This window comes from Malurus melanocephalus, unplaced genomic scaffold (genome assembly GCF_030028575.1).
Source record: "Malurus melanocephalus ecotype Western Australia unplaced genomic scaffold, MMel_1.1 scaffold_90, whole genome shotgun sequence".
In the NCBI taxonomy this organism is placed as follows: Eukaryota; Metazoa; Chordata; class Aves; order Passeriformes; family Maluridae; genus Malurus; species Malurus melanocephalus.
Genome location: NW_026623322.1, coordinates 2,289,735 through 2,300,831, shown reverse-complemented (window position 1 = coordinate 2,300,831; position 11,097 = coordinate 2,289,735). Strand labels below are relative to the sequence as shown.

General features: G+C 36.6%; 1 protein-coding gene and 1 long non-coding RNA gene across 2 annotated transcripts in view; one reads left to right on the top strand and one right to left on the bottom strand.

Moving 5' to 3' along the window:
• Positions 1–494: 494 nt before the first annotated feature.
• AHRR (aryl hydrocarbon receptor repressor) overlaps positions 495–11,097 on the bottom strand; it is a 64,995-nt gene continuing 54,392 nt past the window's right edge. The window contains exons 6-10 of the mRNA XM_057368357.1: positions 10,129–10,262; positions 8,660–8,859; positions 6,848–6,966; positions 5,761–5,902; positions 495–3,082 (exon numbers count right to left, since the gene is read on the bottom strand). Of these exons, the coding sequence (XP_057224340.1) occupies positions 1,963–3,082; positions 5,761–5,902; positions 6,848–6,966; positions 8,660–8,859; positions 10,129–10,262 (1,715 nt within the window). The 3' untranslated portion in view covers positions 495–1,962. The remainder of the gene's footprint in view (positions 3,083–5,760; positions 5,903–6,847; positions 6,967–8,659; positions 8,860–10,128; positions 10,263–11,097) is intronic.
• On the top strand, positions 5,377–10,454 carry LOC130574870 (uncharacterized). Its single transcript, XR_008965478.1, has 3 exons — positions 5,377–5,633; positions 8,713–8,862; positions 10,267–10,454. It is a non-coding gene; the product is annotated as an uncharacterized LOC130574870 (long non-coding RNA).

Genomic DNA, 11,097 nt, shown 5'->3' with positions numbered 1-11,097 from the left:
TYRTAATTAYGTAKAYAGTGAATCAATGAGGCAGAGGTTGTGCAGCAACACTGATTTATGGCAGTCTCTCTCCACATAAGCAGCCAGTTTGCTTGCCCACAAGTATTTTTGCAGTTTCGCTTGAATTTATGTGATGTGGTGTGTTGGAGAGCAGTGTAAACTCCACCGCTGTGGTGTCACTTCAGAACGGGGTCTGATACTGCATTGCACACACTGGCAGGGGTGTTAAAGCAAGGATAGCAAGACTGTCTCAAATAAAAGGCAGCACATAGCCAACAGGGAGCTGATGTACCTCAGACACAAAAAAGGTAACATTCTCATGGCGTGGATATGGTCAACTGGATTATGACACATTTAACCTGAGCTACAGTAAGATATTGTTGCCTCTTTTTACTGTCCAGTGTGTGGCATTTCAGATTATACCACTGTTCATAAGCACTTGGCTGAAATGCAGAGGATGTATATCTTTACACCTGCYAATTCTAATGTACAGGCAGTAATTTTTATCAGAAAAGATGGTCAGTCTTCTTGGAGAAGAGCAGCCTCCCAGGTGCAGAACCATTGCTCCACCTGAAAACGACACTTATCCCACATATTTAAAGCCTCTGTGAGAATTTTATGCCACTCTTCTGGCATGTAAAGCCATGCCCTTAGTGACTAACAGATAGAGAAAGGAAGACATTATAATTATTTATAACATTTTGAAAAAGAAAACATTCATACAGGGCTTCTTTCAAAAAGCACATATACATACATCTAAGCTTTTTTTTAAATGATGTGGTTTTTATATAGGTGAAGTTGATATAAAGTTGAAGTAGTGCAATTTTAAAACAAAAATTAGTGCAGGAGTCAAACTACAACAATAACAAAACCCAAAATATACGGTTTTTTTGTTATGGAAATACATTACTGCCTGGGTTCAAAGGAAAGTATACACTCTGTTTTCTAAAGCACTAAAGTGCACTGAAATGCTTTTGAAAGGCATACATCCACCAATTACCTCTCAGTGAGATTRAGAGTTTCTTTTGGGATCAAAACTAGGATGCTTTTGAAAATAATCTTAATATGGAATCTGGTTTTGATGTAAGGTGACGATATCTAACAAGCTGCTCTCCATCAAAGAAATACTATCAAGTAAAAAAGTGCATTTCATTTGTTAATGTTACAAGTAACGAAAGGGAAGTAACTGGAGAAATAMTTTGTTCTCACATATTCTTAAGAACATTTTGTAACTCATTTATAGAAGTCSATTACATCCCCTTATTAAGTCTTTCAGCAGCTGCATGATGGCTTTAAAATTGAAAAAATATGGATTCTAAAACAATAATGTTATCAAGAAACTTAGGAATAAATTCAGTTTGAAGTGAAATAGTTTCTAATGCAGCTATGGAAATCATTGTTTTTATTTAGGCAGTCCTTTTAAATTAAAAAGTTGTGTTGGGAAGCCCTTTMCTATTGCCAATAATTTAATGCTGGGACGAAGGAATAGCTGATCCTTCTTATAGAGTAGAAAAAAAATTATAAAGCAAAAACTCCTAAGGTAAAGTGGCCACACTGAAGACCATAAACATTTCTGATTTGCACAGAGGCATCACACCAACTTTAGAAAAACAAACAGAACAAAAGCAGGAATCAGAAATTGCTAGACCTTGGTAATGAAYGGTCGACAAGAAAGGAAAGATGATAAAGMAAAATGATCAGGTATACCTGTGCAGCAAGTAATGATGATTTTTCTGTGCCTGAGGTTTTTATCTTTCTTTTCTCTTTCCAAAGATCACTAAGAGAAGGGCAGTAGAGGGGTAGGATGTGTGTACCTGTGTCTCTTTCACACACAGGTGCACACACACGCACACTCAAAATCTTTCCACTGGCTTTTAATTTTAGTAGCTCRTTTAACCCAACTGGAAGAGAATCTACAACTTCTTGCTTTTAACATTATAAATATCTCAAATGTTATAAAATCTATTGCAAAAATGTACATTCAGTGGTTTTATGAGGCACAGGACCTGCTAATGTATTTCCAGGGAAGCTCGTGTGTRCTCTGTTCTGTCCACCATTGGACAACGGTGGAGAATCCAGGGGCTCACGCTTGATTGCTTGAACCAAGCAGGGATTTTTAAATTCACACGGCATTTTGAACACCTCATTAACCTGCTCTTTCTCCTCCCCTGGGCTGGGGCTGTAGAAGTGGCCATAGCAAGCTGTGTGTGGCAGGTCAGGCATGCTTTCCAAGCACATGGAGGAGTTCTGAGGGCAAAACGGGGCCACSTCCTTGTTACGTGAGCCCTTACAAGCCCTGTTCAAGTTCAGGTTGCTGGGATGGTTTGCTATGATGCATTGCCAATTATGTGGTGTGTAAAGGCAGTGCCTCGGCTTCTGGCAGGGCAAGGCWGGCTCGCAGAGGTCCGGTTCTGTTTTGAGGTGCATTCTGTTGGGATAACCTGACACCTGCTTCCTCAMGGAGCCATTCTCATCCAGCCAGGCTCGGCTCTGTGACAGCAGGTAGTTATCGGCAATGTTTTCAGAATCAGAATCGTATTCTGTTTTGATAGGCGTCTCCGAGGGAATGGCAGAGTCATAGAGAGGTTCTGAGGATATTAATGGTCTCTGCAGCTTCAGATGGTCTGTTGTGTAGCTCTCTGCGCAGCGCTGTTGGATCCCTGGGTAAGACTGGCCATTCTCCGTGCTCCCCCAGTGGGAAGGACAAGTGGAAGCCAAATTTAGGAAATTTTGGTCTCTATTGTAGAATGATCCAGCCCTCCTGTTTGGACACATGTTCATTCGCTGGCTCATAGAACAAGAACTCGAGTTTCTTGAAGTCCAACTACTGTTTGTGGTGCAGTTGTTTTGAATGCCTAGAAGTGATGTGTTAGAACTGAGAGGTTCCTCTTGCATAAAACACTCACCATTAGTATGAGGCTCAAACTTCACTTTTACGYTATCTTGCTCATTTTTCACTGCTGCCCAGTTAAGGTGCTTCCACTGGCCCAGAGTTTCAATGGCACTGTTATAGTGAAGTCCCTCCAGGTTTCCTTTCAAACTGGCAAAACCACTTAGTATCTTCAGCTGTTCATCTTCTTCCCTTTCAATAACAGTAGAAAAAAAAGGCAGTCAGTCAGAGGTTTCTAAATGGTTGCTTTCTGGATACAGAGCTCAACACACATCACAAGCTGTACATTGTCCTCAATATGGGACTCTCACACTCTTGTCCACAGATCCTTTTCATTTGCTTGAGAGAGCAAAAGAGTGTCCCTGCATCTGGGTGTCAATGTGTGTGCAAAGCTAACTTTCTCAGGCATTGCTTTGTTTGAATTCTATCATGCATTTGCTTTTCCATTTCAGTCACACAGTTCATAAATGCCTTAAATATTGTACAACAGTACAGTAATTCCCTTACACTTTTGTTCTTTCCTTAAAATATATCTAAATAATATTTGTGTCTAGAAAATTCTGGATATAAAATACAAGTAATATGTTAAACAAGATGGATTTTATTAACCATGAATTATTTGGACAAATAAGCACTTTCTGATCAAAGTGATTTGAAGGAGAACCGTGGGGTTCTTGTATTTTGAGAATACAGAGTTAGCTGAGAAGAAATTAAATGCCCAGAATAAATGACCAAATAGTCACAGATGTTCGTCTTGGGTGTAGGTTTGTTTTATATGTCTAACKTAATTTATGTTGCCTTTTGTTCTTTAAGATGGCCAGTGAATTAATTTTCCATGACCTCCAGCTTAAGTACTCAACATTAAAGAAGAATACTGGCAGACAATGCTGCCTGAGCACTTCCATGCCCAAAGAAGCTGTTTTCAGAACTGGGATCCAAATCCTGAGGTTAGGTCTTGAAACATTAATGTTCTGATTCCCAATCAGGCAGGKTCAGTGCTATGAAACCTCCTCATCCCTCTCCAAACAAGAAGCAGACATCTCAATAGGAAACTGCGTGTGAAAATCTGAAGAGCTACTAAGGGGTTTAAAAGGCTGTTTCTTAGCTCCCAATCGAACTTTTTCCTTGGGAATCAAACCAATGTGCAAGTAAAGGATTTTCCAGTAGAGGGAGTCCAAGTCAGTACAAAGAGAGAGCATCCCACTGTAATAATAAACATCGCGAAAGAAGAATATTTTCTCTTTCTTTTTCTTTTTTTTTTAATGAGTTATTAAATATTTTCAGTCCTCTGCTAAATATTCTTACTTTCATTATTGGCAGTATTGAGTTGCAAATGGTCTGACACAAGTTTGCTACAGAACACGCTTCTCAGAAATGGTCAAATTGGGAAGCAAAGGACAGAACAAAATGAAATGGTCAAAAAAAGTTTAACTCCCAAATGAAGAAACTTATAGTGAAATAGTATGCAGGGAAAATTCTCAAGAAAAAGCATCTTTCCAGGAAGACAGCATAATTTTAACAATAACAACAACAAAAAAAAAAAAAAAAAATTCTCAAGAAAAAGCATCTTTCCAGGAAGACAGCATAATTTTAACAATAACAACAACAAAAAAAAAAAAAAAAAAAAAAAAAAAAAAAAAAAAAAAAAAATAGAAGCAAATACTAAGTCTGTTGCAGACTAAGACAGACTAAGACAGAACTGAATATAATTACCAAGGCCAACTCTTGTAATACTTCAGTCTACGGGAACTATCAAGCACAAAGGAAAGATTTTAATAACTCAGAAAGCAAAAATGTAACGAAATAAATGTGCTTAATTACAAAAAGAAAAAAAACCCCAACAAATTTGGAAATAGAGAAACTAGTAAAAGAAAATGCCTTTAAAATCTGTTTCTTAGCAGAAGTTCATTTCCTCAAACAGCAAGATAATGTTTGTGCCATCCCAGTAAATGTAAAAAAGTTCCAGGATCCTCCCAGGTGGGAGCTCCCCTGCTCTTCATGTGGATCTTGGGAGATAACACTGCCTGCGAAGAATATCTACTCTAGAAGTGCTAAGACTTTTTTTCATTTATTTCTTCCACCTGCAAGGCATTCTAAAAGAAAAAACTCTAGGCTAAAAGCCACATTTTTAACACTGGGCCAGATGGTGGCTAGGTAAATCTCCTGGCCCCTGCTCACTGAGTCCACTCTCTTATCTCTTCCTCCAGACCAGCTTGAAGAGATATTTCAACCAGGCACACAGGAACTGGAACAGTCCCTGTGGGGAAGGTTAAAAAACCTATTTGGRAGAAAAAAGTAAAAACTCACCCAAGAAGTCCTGTCTGAATGCAAATCTGTGAGATTAGTTTACAGTCTGTGACTGAGCCTAGGGGGTACTAGAGGTATTTATCTACAAACATACAGTGATTATGAGTATCCTTCTTTAGATTATGTTGCACATATGCAACTAAAAACATGAGCTCACCTGTCATACATGAAGGAAAAGAAAAAAGCTTAACATAGATGTTGATAAGCAGAAACGCCAGGACAGTAGATTTTCAGCCATAAAATAAAACAAAACCCAAAATATATTTTTTGGGCAAGAAAATAAAATATTAATAATTAAGTGTTTTCTTTTTGTCTTAGTGTATGTATACRCTCAACTTCAGAAGAAGAAAAGACTGAAGACAGAAAATAAAAATTGTTCAGGATTATAACAGCCATTTCATATGTCCCGAGATAGAAATAGATTTCCATATCACAGGTAAACTAAATTTTTCTCATTCAGCCTTACTCTTAGGTCACTACAGCCCTTTTAAAGATTTCATACAGAAAGAATACATTCATTTTTCTATTTTTTTTTTCTTCTTGGTACTGGAAAATATACTTACTTTAACATTTGCTGTTGTGCAAGGACATATTCTGAACAACCACTTCGATATAGAAGTTGAGTRTTAGCTTGAACCCAGACCCAGTGATCTTCATTTGTTTGTACTTTGACTAGAGAAATGCCATTTTCTCCATTATTCTTTGCTATATAATTTAAAAGAAAACAGATTTTAATACAATCAGTATTAAGTGTTTTTCCTTACCTAAAATGTGAATGTTCAAAGGTTTCTTTGTTGCCCTGGAAGCATCTCTATAGGAAAGTACCAGCTAAAATTTGTCACAAAATGAAGCAAGTTACATTTTAAAACTAAAATTTTAAAAGCCTAGTAAGGCATTTAAACTGTAACCAAGGTTTTTTTCAATATTACTCATTCCTTATAATTTTTATCTCTCAGTAGAAGTAGTACTATACCAACAAGAAAAGGTTCATGAAAAATTGGGCTATAACAGCAAAATGGTTTTAGAGACATTAAAGATTTCAAKCAGATATGACAGAAAGATGAGTACAAGTCTGCTCAAGAAGTTGCCCAGTGGGGTAGGCTTACCATCATCATTTTATCCATTGTAAAATCTGAAACAGAGCATAGTCTCATAATTTTTCCACAGTCATGCACTGGAAAAGCATGAGTCAAAGCTGTGAGCGTATAATGAGTTTTAAAGACAATGCATTCTAATTTTTGTCTGTTTTTAAATCTCTGGGGTAAACTAAAACTTGCAGCATATCATCTAGTTTTCCTCAGAGGGATAGATACGGTTATTAATTATTAAAATTTTCACATAATCTTATTAAATTCAGTGTTGCCACTTTTAGGCAAGCATACATTCAGTATTCTTTTACTACTATTTATTACTATTTACCATGATTGTTTATTTGTCTGTAAATTTTCTGCCCATTCTGAAATCACAGCCTAATTCAGTACTATTTTTTGAGGTGGACAACTTTTTTTGCATTTTTTAAAGAACAAATGTTAGAGAGACGACAAGGAGAGAAAAAGAGTTGGGACCGAAACCTGAAAAACCTAGCAGGGGAAAATAAGACAATGTTCTTTTTCCATAAACTGCATATATTCTAGAAGTACTTAGCAGTACCTTTGATTTGGTTTTCAGCAATCTGTAGTGCGTTAGTGAAGGCGGCACCTTCATGGTGACTGTTYCTTCCGTATAATTCTGTTGTGTCGCACACTCCTGAATTGCCTTTCGAACTGGAGCTGTAGAGGGTAGAAAATGTGGAAAATTTCTTGTCAGTGAATGACAACACAGTAGAATCACAGACCCTAAAAGATAGTATCTTCAAGCTGGTGACCATTAGCAGAGGTTTATGGTTTAATTATGTAGTGACTAACACTAAATAATTCTTTTTCCTGCATCATTTGGTTGCTCAAACTARTGTGYGACTGGAGTTCTGTATTCAATTAAGAGGAATAGTTATGTTTAGGAATATTCCTCTCATGACTTACTATATCTGGAAAAGTAAATTTCATCTGGAATTGAAACAAATGCTGCMTATATTCTGCTCTTCCTATTCAAGTTACATTCCAGGTACATGCATCACAGTGACAGCAATGCATTTAAGAGTTAGCCCAACTTCAATTTACAATAATGACCATATGATTTGAATAATTTCTTCCAATTTTAGTTGAAAATGCTTGGATCAGGGCWTGAAAATGGTGCAATGTCTGTAACACTGCATCACAAATGCTTCCCTTTATTAAGACCATCAGGAAAAAAAAAAAAAATCTGGTGTAAATCTGCCCACCACCCTTGGCTACCATGCTTCAGGCCTGAACCAAAGGAAACATTGAAGATAAATAGTTGCTTTATTCTTTTCAAATCCGTGGCAATTGTCCAGCCATATAGTAAAGCACCTCTCTTCTATGAGCTCAGTTCTGATCATCAGTTAATTTCACCTGGGCCATTGGAAAAACTATCAAGTGGAAATGACTTTCCAACTCTGCTCCAAAATCCTGCATAGTCCATTGTACCAGACTTCCAGCGATTTAGTTCTTGTCAAAAGGATGTATGTGCTAGAACCACATTATACGTCTGGATAGTGAATCCACAAGCATAATCTAATTAAAAGCCAAATTATGGTRCTGTCAGTCAGACTGACAAGCATTTTGCCTCACAGCAATAGAACTCATTACTGTAAGGTTATATTTAAGCAAATAAGGGAAAATTATGATTTGTAAAAATGATCCTAGCCCCAAAATCAACTCAAACTCTGCCATAGAAGAGTAAAAAAAAATAAGTATATGGAAGGAGATGAGTCTGAAYACAATCTGTCCTGATCTTTTGTGATTGCTACCAAATGATCACCCCCAAGCCATTTAGCACAATTGTAAACTTATGGGTTCATAAAACTTCTGTTGAAAGATAAATGCATACACCAAGTAGAACTCATTAGGCTCTGTGTGAACACACACACACACACACACACACACACATTCAGATTTCTGAAGTTTTCCTTTTCCTTTGTTACCAAAATGCCCAAGTCAAAATAATTGTGTTAGCAGAAGATACTGAAATTTGAAAACTCTCAGTAAAAATACTTCTCTTTTCCACTTTTACACCTAGTAGACTGGCTAACTGTGTTGGTAACTTCTGAGAGTTAGAAAGATATCCTAATGTTCCATTATTAAAATAAAATTTCATATATTGAAATATAAGAMTTAACATGTATTATAAACAAGTACAATATATTGCATCATCTTGCATTCCATAATGTTATATTATAGTAATTGTATTMTATTTATTTTGTATTCAATAGTTAAATCCAGATAAATTATTCACTTTGCTTAGAAAGAGTTTTAAAATGAAGAGATATTTAGCATAATTTGTGTTTTTTACAGGCTTAATAGGCCATAATCTTCACTAAATGCTAAAAGATTAATTTGTAAATACTTTGTGTTCGCTGCTGCTGCATCATCAGCTTTGTGTTTTGCTTTCATAAGCAGGCTTTTCATCTTCATCTCTGTCACAGAAGGGAGCAGAAGTGGTACCACTATGCAGAATAAGGACAGCTGAGGTGGCARTACTGTTCCTGATGAGGACTTCTTCCTTTGTCCAAAGAGAAACTTGAGTTTGCCTTGGAACTGCATTGTCTGGTATTAAAAAAAAAAAAATATCTTAAGCATTCAGTATATAAATATTTAAAATGCTAATACAACCTATGGACCTTGTTATTTAACACCAAACCCAGTTTTGAATCAGGGATTAAAAATAGGAATTTAATTTTCTTCATATAATTTAAACCATGCCATTTCAGAGGCATGGTGGGTGGAGGTACAATCAACAGTAAAATGAGGCTGGTTGAGTTGTTTTTTTTTTCTCTCTTGTATATTCAGAAGTAGAAGTTATGTGTAATGTTCTGTTTGCCAAAGCTGGTAGTGTGCAGTGGTGCAAACAGTTTTTTCCTCAGTACCCCAGTAAAACTGGAACCATTATTTTTCCATGCTCTACTCTCTCAGCAAGATGGTTGCTTAGTTCTTTCCTCTACTTTCTTGGGAAAGTATATGGAATAGAACAACCCAAGGACCGTGTAGACAGATGCCAAGGGAAAAACTGGCCCAAGGTAGGTGGATACAGAGTGTGTAGCTTGGAAGGAACCATCCATCCCTGCCTCAAATGCAGATCTGTATAGTCAAAAGGCAGGGATCAAGTTAACAGCAAGCTGCTGCCTTTTAGTGAAAAAATTAATTACCAAAAGATGCCCAGAGAAAAATCAGCCTGTTTGAGTAAGGCATTTTACAGAGCTACGAGATTAAAGCAGGGATGCAGAAATGATGGCTGTTTAGACCCGTAGCCCTCCAGCAAATGAGCATCTGGGACAGAACTTGCATTTCCCTGTCTCATACTGATCYTCTCATTTTCTTTGCTGGAGTTTCCCCTAAGTAGAAACAGCATTGGTCTTTACTAAACAAGTGGACTAGAAATGAGCTGCTCACAGCACAGAGCATGCAAGAGGCTTTCCAGTTCTGAGTTTTATTGTTAAAGGATTCTTTACAAAAGGGGAAAATAGATCATTGTTATTCCTGCTTTTTAAAGCAAATACTTGGTGCTTAGATGTTAATTGTTGAAATTCAGACTTGCCACCCTTGTGCTATGTCCAGTAGCACAGATATTGTCCAGAAGAGCTTAAAACATAAAAATTTCTAAATTCTTTCTGTTTCAAATATTACGACCTTCTTTTCTGCCATCACTCTTCACAAATACTAATAATCATCTTTAGGTGTTTCTTGTTAGTACACAGCAAAAGAAAAGTGTATCCTCTCCACAATATTTATGTTATAATTTATGTTATAATTTTTCATATGAAGTAATTTAAATCTATTATGTCATGACTACAGTCATCTAAGGGAAATTGTACTTACAAGGAATCCAGAAGTACTGTCCAACAAGCAGCGAACTCGACAGATGAAACAGCGAGTTAAAAACGATGAATAATCTGTTGTCGTGCTGTCATTCTCTTGGGCTTTAAACAATTTACTGAGAATATATTCTTCTCCTAGGAACAACAGTGGAGGCAACATATATCAGATCACACCAAGAAATAATGAATATGTTCTGTAGCCAATTGAGGAAGCTGTTACGGAAATTGCTAAAAATTGCTTTATGGATCGGCGAATATTCAATTGTGTCATGTATAGATACATCTGCACATGCTCAACCAAAAGAAAAATAAAACCTCTACAATGGGATTCGGGTGAGTTTCTTCAGAAATTTGGATTTTATTTCCTGAGTTTTTGTGATATTTAATGACGCAAAATGGGATAACAGATGTTTCTGGTTTTGAGATCAGAGATCACAGAAAATGCATTAGACAAGAGAACAAAATAAGGAAAAATGTTAATGCRAGAAAAAAACCAAAACAAAAAAATGGACAGTAGATGATGTTGACATCTAATGACAGCTAATGTTCAGCTGTTGTGCATCCTTGATTTTTGTTGGATTACAAGTGAACAGCTTTTGCAATATTGCCCAAACTACACAAGTATTTAAATGAAAGGATAAACTCAAGAACTGATATTCTCCACGATACAAATTAGGACAAAAATTCCAAATATTCATAAATTTTATGGTTTGAAATATTAGTGCACGTTGTTTAGTTTGCTTCCTGTATACTTCCTACAAAGTCTTGCAAAGTTCCTCAGACAACTGTAACACTACTGTAAAACAGAGAAACTGTTCTACAGGAAATGCAAGAAATTCTACCTAAGTTTCATGACGGTGTTCCTGAGGACCTCATAAAGGTTGCTGAAGGGTTCCTTGTGATTTCTCCCCACTCATCTTGTGGCTATACTTCCCAGTTTATTTCTTCAATTACTTCCTCACCTTATGGT